The sequence below is a fragment of the Pteropus vampyrus genome, unplaced genomic scaffold (genome assembly GCF_000151845.1).
Source record: "Pteropus vampyrus isolate Shadow unplaced genomic scaffold, Pvam_2.0 Scaffold12, whole genome shotgun sequence".
Taxonomy (NCBI): Eukaryota; Metazoa; Chordata; class Mammalia; order Chiroptera; family Pteropodidae; genus Pteropus; species Pteropus vampyrus.
The window spans coordinates 14531530-14552749 of NW_011888793.1; the positions used below are offsets into that span (position 1 = coordinate 14531530).

Consider the following 21220-nt stretch of genomic DNA (forward strand, 5'->3'; position numbering starts at 1 on the left):
GGCAGACTTGTGTACAGAAGCTTTATCTTATTTTCAGCCTCTCTCTAGCACTTGTATCACCGCCTCGGCTCCACCTGAGATCATCAGGCATTAGATTCTCATAGGAGCACCGATCTCTGGTGCCTAAAAGGTTGGGGACTGCTGCTCTATATAATAGAATCCCCAGTTTGTAGATTACTGCCTAGACAGAGTAAGTAAATTAGATCAGTGTACATCAATTTCCCCTCCCCAACCCCTTAAAGTATCCTTTAATGGAAGAGGTTCCTTAGTCTGGTGAAAGTAGCCTGAAATAAAACAGGAAGTATGAAGTTCTTGGAAGTCTGTTATTTTTAAAAAGCATTCAAAACTCTATAGTATACTTGATTGTTTTACTAATGCTTAAAATTAGTTTTCATTGAGTAAAACTGATATACTGGGACTATATAGTGTCTTTCTTCATGTCATTTTATTAAATGTAATACATTCCTTTTCCTGTTGAAAAACTTATTAGGAAGTTCTGTATATTATGTTGAAATATTCTAACCATATTGATAGTAAGAAAATAAGCTTTTATAAAATTTCATTTTTAAAAATTTTCCTTGAAATACATAGAAAATATACTAACACATCTTCCTGACACTTTGGGCTGGACTGGATGTTTTATATTATGTTAAGATACTTTGAAGTAGCAAAGAATTTGTAGTTGATGTTGGACTTTTTTGAGGGAGGCTTTCTCCATGTATATAAAAAGCTTTTTATTATTGTAATCATAACAACGTTTTCCTCCCTTTTTAAGTTAAATGTTTCTGTACATTGCTTTCCATTTTATTATTTAAGCTTTTATTTAGAAATTTCAGTTAGCAAAAAACCTACAAAAATCGTACAAAGATTCTTGTACTCTCTACTCAGACTTCCCAATTGGAAATATTCTGCCATGTTTGCTTTAACATTCATTCATTCATTCATATTCTTTTTCTCTCTTTTCTACACACACATATTTTTTATATCTGTAGTGTTTGAGAATTAATTGCAGATGTGATGTGCCTTTACCTCTGAATACTTAAATTTGTATTTTCCAGAATATAGGGACATTCCTTGTTTAACTAAAATACAAGTATTAATAATTAGGAAATCAATATTAATACTGTGATCTACTCAGACCTTTTGATTTTGCCAGTTGTTCCACTAATGTCCTAATGTCTTTTTTAGCAAAGTTCATTTTTTCTGTTCTAGGATCCAATCCAGTATCACAGGTTATGTTATCTCTTTCTAGTTAGTCTCTTCTAATCTGGAACAGTTCCTCAATCTTTGTTTTCAATAACTTTGACATTTTTGAAGAGTACAGGTCATTTATTTCATAAAATGTCAATTTGGAGTCATTGATATTTTTGATGATGATTGTTTTTTTCTGGCCTCAGCTTATGATGAAATTTTATTTTAATGAAAATCTATCTTTATGGTGGTATATTTAGAAGAGTAGGTATACTTCCTTTTTTTCCGTTTTATTTGTACAATGTTGGGTACTTATTTCTGGCCTCCATTTTAAATCATTCCTACTTTTTACCTTTTAGAAACACCAAAGTCTTGTACTAAGTCTTCTAAAAATTCCACTCCGCTTCCTTCAAAGCAGTCAGCCAGGTGGCAAGTTGCAAAAGAGCTCTATCAGACTGAAAGTAATTATGTAAATATATTGGCCACAATTATTCAGGTAAGAGTTTGGTTACAAAATAATTTGTTTCAGTGTTTCTAAGTAAAAAAAAAAATCTAAAAGATGTTATTTCTTATAAGAAAGTTACATAAGCATAGAATTTGAGCATAGATATTAAAAATGAAAATGTGACAAAACTGCTATTAGGGAAATGCCATAACTGTTAATGGTAGCTTTTATTCATGCAGAAATAGCATCATTTTTTAGAATGACTTTAAAGAGAGAAGAATTCTAAATAGATGATCATAGAGGGGACCGAGTTTAATTCAGAACCTTGCAGATTCCTTGTCAAGATACTGCAGTTGTATTTATATTTGGAAGTGGTAGATAACTTTTTCTGAAAGTGCGTGTTCTAGAGTCATTGCTTTATCTAGTACTGTACATATGTGCAAAAACACTAGCAATGAAGTATAACAATATGGATATCAGTAATTTAAAAAAAATCCTTTCGTGTGTCAAATTTCCTTATGTATGTAGTGGTTAGTCATAAATAAATATTAACTCATTGCTTAGCAATATTAAAATGTACTGTGAAGTTACCTGTGAAGAAAAACAATTCTAATGAATCCTTGTAGGATGAGATTGAAGAAGATACTAAGGAATGAACCAAAATTCAAGGTTCTAAAAGACATAATAATAGGACATAACTTTGAAATTTGTAGAAGGAAGGAATAAATTTGTTTTAGGTAATGAAGGAGAGGGGATAGTTTGTCAGGAAAATAATACCACCAAACCTGTCTTCAAATAGAAAAATGATAGCGAGTTTCTGATTTGGGTTTAATTTTTAACTGGCCTGTATTTGAATTCTTAATATAATTCATTAGGATCCAATATAATAGCTTTTAGTTGCTTGTATCATCAATAAAATACATGGATAAGAAATGGAAAGACTTCTTTCTTGGTAGTCATGGGGAGGTTATTCTTCATAGTTAATTCGTTTAGCAGTAGTCAAGGTTTTATGAGGCCCTCAGCTATATTAAACTTATTTAAGTCAGCTTTTCTCTTCTTCCTCAAGAGAAATCATCCTGGATGAGTGTCTTGTTGAAGTTTTTATAATAAGCCAAAAATGTAGCTGAGGAGCAGAATATCCCTTTGGCATATATTGTTCATCTACTTCGGAAGCATTTATTTCAGGTCATGGTAAATGCACTGGAGTTTCAGAATTCTAATTTGCATACCAATTAAATTCACCAGAACTCTTTTTAGAAAAGCCCTTGAAATTATTAAACTGTAGACAAAATTTCGTACCACTACACTTAGTATAAACTCACCTAAGATCTAATTTCATAACAGTGTTCTCTTGAAGCTTTATATTATGACTTTTTTTTTTTATATAAATTAGATTTGGAATAACTTAATTTTAATTTAGTCCCCAGATTAAATGAATGTTCAGAATATATTATAATATAGAATAATATAAAATATTCCAGAATATTATAAAAACATACTAACATTATAAATTAATATTGTGCGAGGAATTAAAAGAAGTTTTGTTTAAAAGGAGCTTAGACTGGAAGAGGAGATAAAGTATACATATCAAATTGTAATACCAAGTGGAAGGTTATAAACATCATGAAGGAGGTTTAATTAAGGTATTTGGAGAGTTGTGGTGAGAGTTTTACTCCTCTTCCAGCTTAGAGAAGGTGTTGAGCTGGAATTTTTGATAGATTGAACATTGGAAAAAGCATCATAAAGAAGAAAAAATTGAAGTGAATTTTAAAGTATGAGTCTGGTACATGCAAAGAATATGCATAGGAAGCATATTTGAGATTGCATGAATAATACAGATGATTGAAGATGTATTATTCAGGGTATTGTGAGTAGTCTGGGGGATTAGAATTTAGGGTGGTTTAAGAGAATAAGGGAAAGGGATGAGATATGGATACAGTGAGAGTTGAAATAAGGCTGCCTATGCCAGACCAGAGAAGGCCATTTTATCCTGTACTGAGTCATCTATGAGCTATAGAAAAAATTTGATAGGAAAGAGAGGATATGTGACTTGAATTTTAGAAAGATAACTTGGTTCACTTTTAAGGAGGTTTTAAAGGGGGGGATTTGTCATGTCAAGAAGACCTGTTTAGAGGTTATTTCAGTAGTCTTAGAGATTTTGAGGACCTGAACGTCTTAGAGTAATATCAGTGAAAATGAAAAGAGGATAGATTTGAAAAATATTGGAAAGGTAGAATCAATAGATTTTGGCTGTCTAATTTTATATGGGGGATTAAGGCAAACACAGTACAACTGTTTTAAGATGGTTTAACATGTCTAAAGACTACTGAGAGGCTTTTAAATGAACTTGATGTATTTTGATTGTCCTAATTTTTTTGTTTAGGATTTTTATTAAATGTCAATTAGATAAAAGAATGTTTAAAACTGATTACAGATATTTTTGAAACCTCTATTGTTTTTTCCCAGGCCCATTCCTTTCCATCCCTTAAAGATAATCATTATCTGGAATTTTGTGTTTATCATTTCCCTCAGAGCTGTCTCAGATGTGTAGGAAGACAAACTATAAATGTGACCGTATTTATATGTTTTTATTGACTTCCCTTTTTTTCACTTGAGAGTAATATTCTTGAGATGCACATCTATGTCATTGCATGTAGTGTATTTCATTTTCCTGTGTGAATAAATCAATTTATTCTAATAGACATTGGAGTTATTTTAAGTTTGTGTTTTATTTTTGTTTGTTTTTTACTGTTAGTAGGGCTGCTGAGAGTATTCATGTCTCATTGAGAACATAATTTGGGTAAAAACCTGGAATTTCTGAGTCATAGTTTATACACATTTTTAACTTTGATCGTAGGTTGGAAACTAGGTTTTTCTTGTCTTTTGTGCTCCTGAGGCTTTTATTGGTGAAGCTCAACATTTATAGTTTAGGCAAATGTCCTTAGTAAAATGTCCTTAGCAAAAGTAAAAGTACTCAACTCCCTACTTTCACTTAGAGTTTGGCCTCTGAAGTTATCTCTGTTGGCTTATTAATGTATTTTGAAAGAAGTATTTCTTATTTAGTGTTTTCAGCAGACAGGGTTCACCATACTTGGAGAAATGGAAGGCCTGAATACCAAAAATCTATTGATTCTACCTTTCCAATATTTTTTAAATCTATCCTCTTTTCATTTTCACTGATATTACTTGTCCTTATTTGATACACACACACACACACACACACACACACACACACACACACAGAGAATATATATATGTATGTGTATCTATATTGAGAGAGAGAGGAAAGAGAATAAACTGTAGAATTGTAGTTCTTAAAAATAGTAATAATTTGTAATCTTCATGTAGTTTCTTACTATTTATAATTTACTTTCCTTTTATACTTTTTTATAAAAACTTTTATTTATCCCCTCCTGGCCTTTGTGCAATTATTGTCATTTATTTTACTTCTGCATATGTTAAGAACCCAACAATACATTACTGTTTTTATTTTGAATAGTAAACTGACTTTTAAAAATTTTACTTTCTAAATTATCATACAGTAAAATTGACTTTTTCTTTGATGTACAATACTTTGAATTTTAACACATGTGAAAATTTGTATAGCCACCATTACAATCAGGATACAGAACATTCCATCCCATTAAAAAACTCCCAGTACTATTTCTTTATAAGTCATACCCTTTCCTTCAACTCCTGGTAACCACTGATCTTTTCTCTATCATTATAATTTTGTCTTTTTTGAAAATGTATAAATGGAGTTATATAGTATATAACCTATTGAGGTTGGATTCTTTTAGACTTGTATGTATCAATAATTCGATCTTTTTTACTGCTGAGTAGTTTATCATTGTGTGGATGTACCACAATTTGTTTATCTGTTGACTCATTAAGGGACATTTGGATTGTTTCCAGTTTGGGGCAATTATGAATAGAGCTGTTATCAACATTTATATACAAGGTACATGTGAACATAAGTTTTTATTTCTCTTGGGTAAATACCCAGGAGTGGGATTGTTGGATCATATGGTAAGTAATGTTTAACTTTATAAAAAACTGTCAGACTTTTTTCAGAAAGGCTATATAGGTTTGCATTTCTACCAGCAATGTGTATGAGTTCGTTAGTTGCTCACATTCTCACCATGCTTGATATCAGTACTTTTTATTTTAGCCATTCAAAGAGGTCTGTTGTAGTATCTCATTGTGGCTTTCATTTTCATTTCCATAATGACTAATGATGTAGAACATCTATTCTTGTCCTTATTTGACATCAATGTATCCTTTTTTTGTTGAAATAACTTCAAGTTTTTGCCTATTTTTAATTGGGTTTTTCCTTCCAAGTTTTGAGAATTCTTTGTATATTTTGGATACTGTTTCTTTGTCAGATATGTGATTTGCAAATATTTTTTCCTAGTCTATAGCATGTCTTATCATTCTAAGTCTTTCGCTGAAAAAAAAATTTTAATTTTGATGAAGTCTAATTTATCAATTTTTTTTTATAGATCATACTTTTGATTTCATATTTAAGGACTATTTTTCTAAGATTTTCTTCTATGTTTTTTCCTAAACATTTCATAGTTTTAGTTTCATTGTTTAGGTCTATGATCCATTTTGAATTAATTTTTTTTATAAAGTATTATATTTAGGCTGAGGTTTATTTTTTTGCCTGTGGCAGATGGTGCTCATGTACCATTTGTTGAACAATTGTCCTTCCTCCATTGAATTACTTTTGCACCTTTGCTTTTGCACCTTTGTTAAAAATTATTTGGCCATATTTGTTCCTAGATTTGTTCCTGGATTTTATTTTCTTCTATTGATCTTGTATGTTTCTTTCGTCATCAATACCACAAGAGTTTTGAGTACTGCATGCAGCTTTATAATAAGATGTCTATTTACCTTTCCATATACATTTTTAGAATCAGGTTTTCTTTATCTACAAAACGTCCTGGAATTTTGATAGGTCTTGGGTTAAATCCATAGTTTAATTTGGGGGATCTCCCTCATGATACTTATAACCTTCCACTTGGTATTACAATTCGATGTGTACACTTTATCTCCTCTTCCTTTAAAACAAAAATCCTCTTTAACCTGGTACAATATTAATTTATAATTGACATTCTTACTGTGTTGAGTGTTTCAATATAACCCTATGTCTTCATTTATTTAGGTCTTTGATTTTCTTGATCAGCAGCCTTAATTTTCAGCATCATGTACATGTTTTATTATAGTAAGTCCCCACTTAACATTGTTGATAGATTCTGCTACCTTAAGCAAAGCAACATATAACAAAACCAATTTTACTATTGACTGATATAAATAAGAGTTAAGTTCCTGTGGCATCTCATCAACATTATAATGAAACAACATTGAATGAAAGAATGTTATTCAAGAACTGGTTGTATATTTACACTTAAGTATTTTAATTTTTTATTGTACATGATACTTATAAAATTTTGGTTTCCGTTTGTACATTACTGGTACATAGAAATATGATTACTGTGTACATGTGCATATGTGTTTGTGCGCTAACCTTGTATCCTGTGACCTTGCTATAATCATACATTATTTCTAGGAGCTTATTTTCTTTTATTTTTTTAGATTGATACAAGCAACAACATGGATACAAATAGGTCAAATAGCGTCAAATCTAGTCTCCCCTAAACCAAGATTCTTTGCTACTGCTTAATATCTCTATACTAAGTATATGTCTGGAAATAACTGATTGCCTATTGCTTTTTTCCTTGGTAACTTGAATAAAAGTAGAAATTACTCTTGTATCGTACTAACAATTTTAATGATTTGTAGAACTGTGTGTGATGAACTTTTATTAGATCTGACATAACATTTTATTATGAGTATGTACATGTATACATAGATATATAAAACAAATAGGGTAAAGTAGAAAATATGAGGAAGGTTTCAAATTTAGAGAGAAATATTAAATTTTTTTTTTCTTTTTCATCAACATCTTATCTTCCCTTAATTGCTGTCTGTATTACCTTCTTTTCTCTTCCCACAGTCTACCTAATTTTTTTTTTTTAAACCTTTTAGTTATTTCAAATACCATTAGAAGAGGAAGGACAACGTGGCGGGCCTATCCTTGCACCAGAAGAGATTAAGACTATTTTTGGTAGTATCCCAGATATCTTTGATGTACACACTAAGATAAAGGTAAATTTATATCTGTTTGGTTTATCATAATTCTTTTTTCAATTGTGTATATTTATTATGATTTTTCAAGGTATTTCTGATTAGTTAAATAAGTTGTATCTAAAACTTATTCATTCCTTCGAATGATTTGTTCTTTGCTCAAGTGAATTATTAATGTTTGTTGTTTGCCTGTTTTTTTTTTTATTTTGATTAATCCTGAAAATAAGGAATTAAAGCCTTACAAATATTTTCTATAGAGACATGTGGCTGCTAGTACAGTTTTTCTACTGTTCCTCTTTCATTGTATGTTTTGGTTTGCTTTGGTTTGTTTGAAAACCTGTGAAGCTGGAAGGGACATAGAGATCATTTTACTCAATTCTCTATAATCAGATAAATGCTAAAATCATATAAGACAATACTATTCTCTTTTTAATGTTTTTAAAATGGATCCATGATTTGTAGGTATCAATCTTTCATAGTAAAAAAAATTTGGGGCAGGTTCAGCTGAACTCTTAAAAGTAGTTTAGTTTTATTTCCTCTTATTTTTTCTATGTGCTGCTGGAGCAAAATTAATCAGTTTTGTCCTCAAAACAACCCATATTCATGTTTATTACATATTCCAGTAAAATGATTAATTTGAATTATAAAACATTTCAAATACATTAAATTACTTTGATTTTACTGCACATTACAAAAATATAAACAGTCTGCAAATTTATAAAAACGCAATTCATCAAGTGATTTTATTTTATATTTTATCAAAATCCGTTACTATATTTCAGTTATTTTGAGATCTAAAGGGAACTCTGAAGGAATCTACTTTCTTTAAAAGCTTAACAAACTATAGAGTCTCAGGGTAGTTTATTTCCAATTAGGGTTCTGAATATTTTAAGAGGAAAGTATTTTTGGAATTTCTTTTTTGTTTCATAAGAAATAGTGAGAGGCATAAAGGTAGAATGGGAAGGCAAGTAGGTGTTCTACAACTAATTTGTGTATCAATTTGAATTTGTGTTAATATTTAACCATTCTAGGAGTGCAAAATTCCCTTCTAATATAAAATGTCATGCTTTTTATGTGTACAAAATCATAAAATTAGAAAATCATGTTCACTGATTCATTGGAGCTTTGACGACGATTGTCACTGTCCTTAAGCTTCTTCTGAAAAGTTGGATTACCCGTATTTCAACTACTATGTGTTTTTTAGCTAATTTCAGGTTTGTCATATGTTTAAAAATTACAGAGCCTGTGTTTTTTTCTACTATGGAACCAATAGATACTGTCAAACATTTATAAAATCAGGAAAAAAGGAAAAAGGAGTTGAAAATACCCATAACCCCATCACCCAAATACCCCTAAAATTTTGTAGTATGTTCTTTGTTTTTTATACATAATAGGTTTTTCTTCTCTCTTTTTTTTTTTTTAATGTAGCCAGCCATCTTTCAAGTCTAGCTACTTAGACAACACTCTTAGTATATTATGAATAAACCCTGTAAATATGTCTTACAATTATATGGTTTTTCACATCATTTTATTAATATGATATTCCCGAAAAGCACTTGTGTCTGTACAACTAATTGACACTTGAACAGTGTGGGGGTTAGAGGTACCAACCCCAGTGCAGTTGAAAATTTGCATGTAATTTTTGACTCCCCAAGAACTATAGTCATCCCTTAGTATCCGAAGGGGATTGGTTCCAGGACCTCCCTGCTCTATGGATACCAAAATGTGGGAGTACTAAAGTCCCTTTGTAAAATGGCTGAGAACAATGTATTCAGTTGGCCTTCTGCATCCGCCAATTCTCAGCCATGATGCTTGAAAAATTCTGCTTTTGAGAGTGGTTGGTTGAATCCGCTGATGCAAACCTGGAGATATGGAGGGCTGACTGTATATTTATTGAAAAAAAATCTGCATATAAGTGGACTTGTTTAGGGGATTTTGATTAGATACGGAGTTCAAACCTGTGTTCAAAGGTCAACTATATTTTGTAGTATTGCATAGTGGTTATGGATATGGACTTTTGAATTAAGCAGATTTGGGTTTGAAGTGCTTCAGTTTTGTTAGCTGTAAAATGGGGATAGTAGTATCTGATGCATGAGTGGTTGTAAAATTTATTTTACTTTTTATCTTTTATCTATTTATAAGTTACTAAGCATAGTACCTGACACTGACTATTTAATAAATAACAATAGCAATTATATTAATAATAGACTAAATTCAGAAGATGAATAATGTTCAGAAGTTTTGTGAAGGATTAAAACCATTTTTTTTTACCCGCTGTATTTACAACCACTGCGTCTGGCACTTAGATTTTTGTCAGTAATTGTTTGCTGAATGACTGATGGTCATACTACTTTTAAATGTCCAAATCAGGACTGGGACTCAGTTTATTTTCTCATCTAGATGTTTTGTGGACACCTTTCACCACCTCATTCTTAATTTGCCTCCAAGTTCTAGTTTGCTGATGATATTTAGATTGATGAGAATATTTGAGATTGTTATCAACATCTCTTGTTTCCTAAGTGTGATTAGGATTAACATTGGTCCTTGATGTATAAATGCCTACTTTTGTATGAAATGATAGTAAAACCAAAGAGAAAAGGAGGGATCGGAGGGAGTACTTTTTCTTTTTGTGTTTATTCTTAGTAAATTTACTCTGAATGTCAAGGTACCTTGTACTTGTTTCAGGAACAGGTGTATATTGGGGGAATTTGCTAATTTGGTGTATAGTGCAATTAGCTAGGTCAAAGAGAAACCCATCTTATATTAAAGTAGACGGTAACAGTACAGAGAGAATCTTAATGAAGAAGAAAAGAAGAAAGTAGCTTCCTAATCCCATCTGTTTATCACTCCCATCTGTTTATCACTTCCTCTACTTTCCAACAGGCTTTAGGAGCTATGCTCTCTGTCTTAGAACTATAGAGTGTTCTTTTTGGATGACTAGGAGGTAAAGTTGGGAGAATCTTATGGAAAATTCCTAATATGTTATGGACAGGGAGAAGGGGCTGTGTCCCAGTGTCTGTCTTAAATTGGGTCAAGCATTTTCCCGTAGAAACAGTGTAAGAAATGTGGCACTGTGAATAATGCTTTTAGAGGCTCACCTGCCTGTCTAACTCTCTATTTCTAATGGAGAAGCTCTGTGGTATATAGCTCAAGTGGAATGACATAGAATCTGGTGTCAGACAAACCTAAGTTTGCATACTGGTTCACAACTGTGATTTGAGGCAAATTATTTTATCTCTCTAAGCATTAATTCCTTTGTTACTTAGTTTCTGAGCTAACAGTTAAGGCAGAAATCTTTATTTTATTCAATCAACCAGCATTGAGAATTAAAGGTTAACGAAACAGAGTAGACTATTTTTCAGAGTGCCTAGAGATTATTTTACTTTCTGGTAGCAATGTTCTTATATACGTATATAAAGCCATCCAGTAGTCTTTTTACACTTAAAAAAATATATCACTAGATTACATTGGCAGAATTATAAGTTTTTTCTCTTTTGCATCACGGTTTTCCAAATATCCTCTTTACATTATATTAAATACATAGGAAAGTATAGCTAATTAATAATAGTTTATTGAGCACTATCTGTTAGGGATTCTTCTAAGTACTATACAAGTATTAACTAAATCCTTGATGAGATAGAAATCATTACCATCCTAAATTTTTAGAAGAGGAAATTTAGGCACTAATAGGTTAAGCAGCTGTAGAGCCAGTATTTAAAATTAGCTAGTTAGTGCCAGAATTCAGTATATTATATTGCCCCAAGGTTAGTTTTATTCATAGTCTTTTTCTTCTCCCTTTTGCTTCTTTCAAGTATAATTTTAAATAGTTAAATGTTAGTTCTTGACTTGTGGGCTGTTAAAGTATTCTTGATAAGAGTTAACTTTTATGTTGTCAGAAGTAATTTTTTTCCTTTTGAACTTTTCTGAATCTGCTGGTGTAGGAGAGTGGTTTGTAAATTATTTGGTCTTAGGATCCTTTTCATCCTTAAAAATTACTGAGGCACTGTTATGTGGGTTTAACTGTATTTGCAATTAAAACAAAATTTAAAAATATTTTTTAAGATGCATCATTTTTTAAATGGCTCTGAAGTACATTTTATGTCCTTAAATACATGATTCAGTGATTTTAATAACTTTGCTAATTGATGCAGCCGTCACCATAAATCCATTTTTGAACGTTTTCACCTCTCCCAGTAAGATCCTCTATGTCCATTTATAGTTAATCCCCATTTGGAGCCCTAGCTTTAGGCAACCACTAATCTACTTTATATGAATTTTCACATAAATACAAATATACAGTATAGGATGTCTTATGTCTGGCTTCTTTCACTTAACATATTTAAAAATTTCATCTATAATGTAGCATGTTTGTAGTTTGTTTCTTTGTATGGCCAAATAATAGTCCATTATGTGGTTTTGGCATATTTCTTTATTCAGTCACCAGTTGATGGAAATTTAGGTTGTTTTTCATTTTTGCCTATTATGAATAATACTGCTATGAGCATTGTGTGCAAATTTTGTGTGGGCATGCTTTCATTTCTCTTCAGTAGATACTTAAGAGTAGAATTGCTGGGTCATACTGATAGTTTATATTTAAGAATTTTGAGAAACTGCCAGGCTTTTACAGCATATTACATTCTCGCTAGTAATGTATGAGCTTCAGATTTCTCCACATTCTTGCCAATGCTTTTTTTTTAATAGCCATTCTAGGATGTAAAGTGGTATTTCATTATGCTTTTCCCTAATGATTAATGATGTTTAGTATCTTTTCATGTGCTTCTTAGCCATTTGTTTATTTAGTGGAATGTGTGCTTAGATCTGTTGCTCATTTTTCGATTAGGTTCTCTGTTTTATTGTTATGTAAGTGTTCTTTATAAATTCTAAGTACAAGTCTTTTATCAGCCATGTGTTTTGCAGTTATTCTCTCACAATCTATTGTTGCTTGTCTCTTTGTATTTTAATGGTAAAGTACAGAGTTTTTAATTTTAATGGAAGTACAGTTTATTCATTTTTTATTTTATGTACTGCCCTTTTGGGATTATATCTGAGAAAATTTTTGCCTAACCCAAGTTTTTGAAGTTTCTCCTCCTATATTTCCTTCTAAATGTTGTATTGCTTTAACTTTTACAATTGGATCTATAATACATTTTAAGTTAAGTTTTGGTTGAGGTGAGGGTTTAAATTTTTACCTTTTTGTATGGGGATATCCAATTAAAAAACGTACACACATTTATACATTAAATTAATAACTATATGGTAGCATAAATAACATTTTTTATGAAAAATAACTATTTTCCAAAACAGAAATAGTGAGAAGAGTGATGACGTTTTACATTTTTTTCAGTCCAGCTTAATAGAGGACTGTTTCTCATATCTGCTTATTCAGTCTATTGCAGTATCACACATTATATAGCCTCTAGAAAAACTTGTATACTTGTGAGAGAATTAGAATGAAAAAGTCAAATAATACCTTAGTATTGTAATGAAAATAGTTTTAATTTCATGGATCCTACTAAAAAGATGTGTTGGGGGGTTTGTGGATGACACTTTGAGAACCTCTAGTATAAGGGGTTACTGATTAATTTCTATTTTAAAATCACTTTTGGAATTGCAGTTAGAGCATGTTGTTTCATGACAACTTATTTCATTATCTGATTTGTATCTTTTAACACTTTTAAATGTCATCTAAATTTTTACAAATATTTAAGGTTTTTAGTATGACGATTGAGGGTTTTTATGGGATTAGCAAACTTTGGTTGATGAACCAAATCCAGCCAGTTTTGAATTTTGGTAAAGTTTTGCTTGTTTTGGTAAAGAAGGTTTTATTGAAACACAGCCACACTAAATCACTTATATGTTGTCTATGACTGCTTCTGTTCTACAAGGGCAGAGTTGAGTATTGTGACAGAAAACTGTATGGCCTTCAAGCCTTGAAATATTTACCATCTAGCCCTTTAAGTAAAGTTTGTTAACCCCTAGTACAGATTACAGTTTATAATGGCTGATGTTAAATAAGATCCTTCAGCATCTGGATCGAAAGTAGTTTCTATAATAAATAATGCCAGTCAGCTTTATAGTTAATAAGAAAAGATGTTGAACTACCACATTGTACTGGGAAGTTAGGTTTAGTCTTACTGACTTAACACTGTATTTTTAAAATATATTTTTTTTAATGCCTACAGCACCTGATATTCCTAAGTGGTCTCCTATCTAACTACTAACCAGGCTCGACCCTGCTGAGCTTCTGAGATCAGACAAGATTGGGCACGTTTAGGGTGGCATGGCCATAGACTCTTAATTTTTAAAAGCTATCTTTCTCATAATTAAAAAGTTAATTCTTTGTTGAGAGAGAATGTGTTATTAGTTTTGCCCATCAAAATAAGGTGCTTCGTAAAGTAACTTCAAATGAATATCTTGAAAATATTAAAAGATGTTTAAGGGATTGTTAAATTCAATCTTAAATGTTTTAATTTGCTCTCTTTCAGGATGATCTTGAAGATCTTATTGTTAATTGGGATGAGAGCAAAAGCATTGGTGACATCTTTCTTAAATATGTAAGTATTTATTTTTTAAGTTCTCAGTAAAGTACCATCTTATCAAAGACTAGCAGGGAATGAAAGTTACTTGTTTAAATGTGAGAGCTTTTAAAACTGACATCGTTGTGTTTGTAAAATATGTGATTTAATACTTTCTTGATAGCCTGGGGTCATCATTAGGAATACTAATTGTTGTATTGTGCTATAATAGTTTTACTATATATCAGGTATTTGTCCTTCACAAATGGCCATAGATTAATAATTTTTTGAAATTTTCTATAATTTTTATTTTTCTTTTTGGTATTACGTTTTGCTCTCATTGTGTCCGCTCTGCATAAAAGCTTCTAATGAGCTGCTTAAATTCATTTTGAATAAGGTCCTGTGACTAGGACTGATAAATTTCTTTCAATCTCTTTAAATACTATTTTTAAGTTTTAGTACCTTGGGTTCTGGTGCATTTACTTTTATTTTCTGAGGCCTTCTAACTTTCATCCTTACCATATAGTCTCTTAGATGTTTTTTTTCAGGTTGAGAATTCCAGATATGCAGATTATTGTCACATTATTTTGATACCTATTAATTTCCTCAGTTAGCCAAGATATTTTTCCTTTTCTTATTTTCATTTTTAGGTTATATAATTGATCTTTTTATGGTGGTTTAGATTTATTAATAAATAATAACATTTTTAGGTTCTGCATAGATCAACTCTACTATATTCTGAACTTAGAGACTTTTTAAAAATTATGTAATTTTCAAGTATACAACATTATAGCTAATCAACTGTATATAACAAAAAGTGATGGCCCCCGCAAAGTCTAGTTAATTATTTATCACCATGCAATTGACCCCTTTACCCCTTTTGCCCACTCTTAACCCCCTTCCATTCTGGTAACCACCAATCTGTTCTCTGTACCTATTAGTGTGTTTTTGTTTTATTTGTTCATTTGTTTTTGTTTTGTTTTTTAGATTCCACATGTGAACGAAATCATATGGTGTTTGTCTTTCTCTTTGTGACTTATTTCACTTAGCCTTATACCCTCAAGGTTCATTCATGTTTTTGCAAACGATAAGATTTACTTTTTTTTTTTTAATGGCTGAATAGTATTTACATATATATACCACATCTTTATCTGTTCATCCATTGATGGACGCTTGGTTGTTTCCATATCTTGGCTATTGTATGTAATGCTTCATGCAATGAAAGTGGGGACACATATATCTCTTTGAGTTAGTGTTTTCATATTCTTTGAATAAATACCCAGAAGTTGAATTGCTGAATTATTTGGTAGTTCTATTCTTAGTTTTTTGAGGAATTTCCATACTGTTTTCTATAGTGGTTGCACCACTTTGTAATCCCACCAACAGTCTAAGGGTTCCTTTTTTTCCCACATCCTCACCAACAGTTGTTTCTTCTTGTCTTTTTGATAATAGTCATTCTAACAGGTGTGAGGTGGGATGTTATTGTGGCTTTGGTTTGCACCTCCCTAATAATTATTGATGTTGAACATCTTTTCATATGCCTGTTGACCACTTGTATGTCTACTTTGGGAAAATGTCTTAAGATCTTCTGCTCTTTTTTAAATCAGGTTTTTTGTTGTTGTTCAGTTATATGACTTCTTTATATATTTTAGATATTAACCCCTTATCGGATGTATGATTTGCAAATATCTTATGCCATTCAGTAGTTTGCCCTTTTGTTTCGATTATGGTTTCTTTCAGAAGCCTTTTAGTTTGATGTAGTCCCATTTGTTTATTTTTGCTTTTGTTTCCCTTGTCTTTGGAATCGGATCCACAAAAACATCTCTAAGACCAATGTGAAGGAGGTTAACCTATGTTTTCTTCTAGAAATTTTATGGTTGCAGGTCTCACCTTCAACTCTTTAATCCATTTTGTAATTTTTGTGTGTGGCATAAGATAATGGACTAGTTTCAGTCTTTACATGTGGTTGTCCAGTTTTCCCAACACCATTTATTGAAGAGACTCCTTTTTGCATTGTATTTGTTCTTGGCTCCTTTGTTGTAAATTAAATTTATAGAAGTTTTTAATCTTGCCATGTTTATATCAATACAATTAGCTTTATTAATATACTTCTGTTTCTTTCAGGTTTTAGGCTATGTATACCAATTGATGCATTTTGTTTAGCAGTCAACTCACTCATTACTGAGGTGTTTATAAAATAAATTTTTATATTTAACTTGAGAATAAACTTATTTTAAACTTTTACATTCACTATGTTAGATTGTGAGTATTGATTATTTGACTTTAAGTTTCATCATCTAGATGTGACATGCATTACATGTTAATTTTTTTCTTCCTCCTAGTCAAAAGATTTAATAAAAACCTACCCTCCCTTTGTAAACTTCTTCGAAATGAGCAAGGAAACGATTATTAAATGTGAAAAACAGAAACCAAGATTTCATGCTTTTCTGAAGGTAATGTACATTTTTTCAAATAGAAATCTGAGAGTAATTTTTGAAAGAGTTTATTTAAAAAGTACACTTTTAGTAAAAATGTAAGAACACCTTAATGTTATCTGTTCACTTTAGTTGTATCTGAGAGTGGCAGTGATGTTTAACTTCAGAAGATTAGACATATTCAGTGGCAGGGTACAAGAGGCAGCTAAGTGAATAAAAATTGTGTGTGCGCGTGTGGTTTTAAAGTTTTACATGTTTTAGTTCTCAAACATCTAGAAATTTTCCAGAGGGATTTCGTTTTGCCTTTAATGATTATTTTCCCTCTTACCAGTGCCTTTCTATGTTTATTCAATGGTATCAGCATAATTAATATTTTTAAATTGTTTTTTTCTTCTGAGTAGTATAGACTTAAGAGCAGCTTAAGGTGGATTATATAGTAGTGCGTAAAGGAACTCACTTTCTGTGTTAGATTTTAACCCTGAGCTTGCCAGGAGGTCATTTCAGTCATTGGAAGATTATTTAACCAGAGTAATCTCAGAGAACAACCGCCACCCCATTTCTCCTCTTAGTTCTTATGAGGGCACTAATGGTGTGGTATAACCTAATAAATTCAGAGTGTCTAATGTTTGCAGAAACCCTTATTTTAAGTTGTTCAATAAATTAATCCTTTCAGATAAACCAAGCTAAACCAGAATGTGGACGGCAAAGCCTTGTTGAACTTCTCATCCGACCAGTACAGAGGTTACCCAGTGTTGTGTTACTTTTGAATGGTACTTGTCTGATCTGTTTTCAAACTACTTTGGATGTTTGCACGAAACTGTTTTGTTATAAAAAATGTCTTTTCATTTTCATATTTTTCTTTGCTTTCAGCGTTAAAGTTTATATCTTTTATATAGAAAATACCTTTATGGATAATCTTAATCACTAGTGCCACAAAAATTTGGTCTGGCCTAAAATGCTTTATTTGTTCAGATATCAATTATATTGACTAATATTATACTTTTTATGTCTCCACTAGAAGTCTCTTTACATTTCATGATGTGTCACTCATTCAAAATCAGTTTTACATCCACGTAAACATAATATTCACCCACAAAATCACAAGAGAATTCATGTCTTAAGTTATTTGGTTCTTTTCTGACTCTTAGTAAAGTTCTATATTCTTACATTGTGCAGAACACTCTTGAAACATGCATTTATTTACTCTAGAACTTAAACTACAGATATCAACAGAGGGAAGTTTTACAGCAGAGAGTTAATTTTTATGAATAAATTTTGCCTGCAGTAAACAACAAGCAGATGAATATGCCTTTACATTTAGCTGACTAAAGTAGTGAATATTTTAAGTATGAAAACTAAATTACGAACAAGAATGTCTATAATAAAGCATTTTTATCCCCAAACATTAACTACAGTAATATATATAGCTGACAAGGAGGCTAATTTTGTGACTATTTAATCTATATTTTTTCTTTAAAATATTTTGGTTAACATATGAGTTATAGTAGTAACTTGAAAGTTGATAATTTTTGTTCTTTTTAAATTTTTCTAATGTAGTTTAAAATTTTTAACTTACAAAATGATTTCCCTAGTCTTTAAAAGCTATCCTATTTTATAGATTATAAGGAGAATATATGAGCAAGCAAACTTTTAACTTTACAAAGCAGCATTTTGTTGTTGTTGCTTATCTTCATTATTGTTTCATCAAGTACTTGTAGAAATCCATCAAATGTTTCTAAAATGAACTTGATTTCTAAGCCTTTCATGTATCATTCCACTTAAAAGGTTAGGTGGGCATAGTACTAGGAAACCATTAGGTGGAAGAGGGAACATTGTGAACAACCTGGACAAGAAAAGTCAAAGTGTAAGCATCCCAATTACCTATAACTATGCAAAACTTGATCTTAAGGACACCGAATGCTCTCTGTGATGGAGTCATAGGCCCCAGTAGGAAGTATAACATGTATAATAATGAGGACTACATGTTTTCATTCAGCACTATGGAGAGAATTTAAGGAATCTAGAAGTCCCCAAGCTTTACCAGAAGGGAATTAGGATAGCAGTGTAAGAAAATCTGTAGTACATATTCTGAAAGTTTAGACAATAAAAAATACATGGAAACCTGAACAAATATATAAGAAGAGAACTCTTAAGAGAATATTGCATAAATATTTTTTAAAGTAAAGATTAGATAATTGTCTTTAAAAATTATCAGCCTATATCTATTAAGATGGGCAGCATTTTTAAGTCTTAAATGGAAAACCACTGAATTTTTGTTAATCATGGGAAAAACGTCATTACAGATCTTAAGAAGCATACAGCTGAAGAAAATCCTGATAAAAGCACTCTAGAAAAAGCTATTGGATCCCTAAAGGAAGTAATGACGTAAGTGCATTATTTCAATTTTTTATTGTTTCTTAGATTTAGAATGGAATTGATAGAACAACTAGAGTCATAAATGGAGAGAAAAATATCAACAAATGTTTATAAAATATCTATTTTTCTAATAGTGTAGTTACACATTAAAATGATGAAAGAATTATTTTAAGAATACATTGATTAATCAAAAACATTTATTTCTAGAGGTATTAAACTATTTCTTAGTAACAGTGATTTACAAATTTGAAATGTTTTAAATTTACTAACAGACATTTTCTTTGTATACCTCTAGTTGTAGCTTATTTTTGCCTTCATATTTACATAAACTACCCAAATGTAACTTGAGGAATTTGACCATGCTGAAATAAAAAGATTTATAATACCCTTTTCACTTTTACTTTTGACTTTTTCTTTCTTATTTTGAATTTTAAGGAATTAAATTGTTGGAGTAGATTGGAGATGTATTGGAAGTATAAACTCAAATTGACTTGGGGAGCTTGATTTTAAACTTGGAGACATAGTTCTGATTAAAAATGATGCTTTCTAATGGTTATGATTAGAAAACTTTGTTGGTATTAATTGTTTTGCGTCATGGAGGGTGAGAACACTTGAACTTTTTAGACTTCAAATATGAACCTAGTTAATAGATTTAATTAAATGATTCCTGAGATTCCGTCAGGTGCTCCAACATGAGTTTCTTAAAATACTTGCAAAAGAGCTCTTAGCAAGGAACTTAACTAGCTGTAGAGTGGTGATCCAGCAGTAGAATAATGCTCAAGTTAGTGAATACCACTTTCTGTTCCTGCTGAAAGTTTTATGCCTGTTTTGCTTTTTGGTTATGTTTGCATTTTGGTTATGTTTGCATTTTATATGACCATCAGATAGCCTTCACGCTTTTGATTTGTTATTTTGGGGCCAGGATAATAGTTTTTTTCAAAATAATATGGTTTAACAAACTCTTGACACCCATTATTTACCTTGATCTTTCTTTTTAACAAACTCTTTGAAGTAGGCAGTCAGTGTTAACATTTTCAGGAAAGAGAAAAGCTGAGAGGTTGTTACTTGCCCAGTTTACCTGTTTAGTGTGTAGCGTACTCTACTACTATTATTTTGATGATAACTTTTGCTATTTGTTATTCATTTATAATATATTTTGGTAAACAAAGATTGTAAAGTAACGTAACTAGGGATTAGACTAGTCATTTGACCTCTTATCTCCTTTTAATAGCGTCAGGCTGGCTGCTGTAGATACAAGAAGCTAAGTTGATAAGACATTATTAAAGATTTCTTTCTTTTTCAACATTAATTAAGCTTCCTGAGAACTTAGAAATCTTTCTCATATATCCCTTTCCTAAATGGCTTGCTCATGGTGGATTTCCAATAGATGTTTAAATTATAGGAGTTGCTATTTTAATGTTGAATTGCGATGCTAGTTTATAAACCTTATTAAATTTGACTACTTCTGAATTCTTGAGATGCTTGAACATTTAGTCTAGGGATTAAGTGCTTATTATTGTTGATTGAATAATTGTTAGGTAAAGGAAATTATGAGACAGCACCAATTAACTAGTTCTTGCCATTTAAGCAAAACAAAAAAACCCAAAAATTGGGATCTAACACCATTAGTTACACATGCTTAATTTATAAACGTTGTTATAGATTTATGCTTCAGTAGTTTAGTTTTTTTTTTGAACCAAACTATACATGTTTAAAATATAGTTTGAATAATTTTGGCATACATCTACTCCCACAAAACCATCAGCACCATCAAGACAAGGAACATTTTTATCTCCTCCAAAAGTTTACCCAAAACCTTTGGTAATATCTTTTCCTGCCTCTCCCTGTCCTGCCCATCTCAAGGCAACAACTGCTCATCTTTTTATCACTGTGATTTACATTTTCTAGGATTTTATCTAAATGGAATTAGACAGTACATTATCTTTTGTCAGTTTTTTTTTTTTTACCTTAGCATAATTATTTTGAGATTAGTCCTTATTCCTTGTATCAATGGTTTATTCCTTTTTATTGTCTTCCATTGTATGAATGTACTACAATTCATCCATTCATGTGTTGGTGGACATTTTGATTGTTTCCAGTTTCTGGCT

The 21220-nt window shown here is 31.1% G+C and overlaps 1 protein-coding gene across 6 annotated transcripts in view; it reads left to right on the forward strand.

The window, feature by feature from the left end:
• The window catches only part of ECT2 (epithelial cell transforming 2), a 56530-nt gene that overhangs the window by 14996 nt on the left and 20314 nt on the right, over positions 1-21220 (forward strand). For all 6 annotated transcript variants that reach the window (XM_011380492.2, XM_011380519.2, XM_023524753.1 and 3 more), the window contains 6 exons: positions 1551-1687; positions 7688-7807; positions 14272-14340; positions 16644-16754; positions 17410-17506; positions 19040-19121. In XM_011380492.2, the coding sequence (XP_011378794.1) occupies positions 1551-1687; positions 7688-7807; positions 14272-14340; positions 16644-16754; positions 17410-17506; positions 19040-19121 (616 nt within the window). The remainder of the gene's footprint in view (positions 1-1550; positions 1688-7687; positions 7808-14271; positions 14341-16643; positions 16755-17409; positions 17507-19039; positions 19122-21220) is intronic.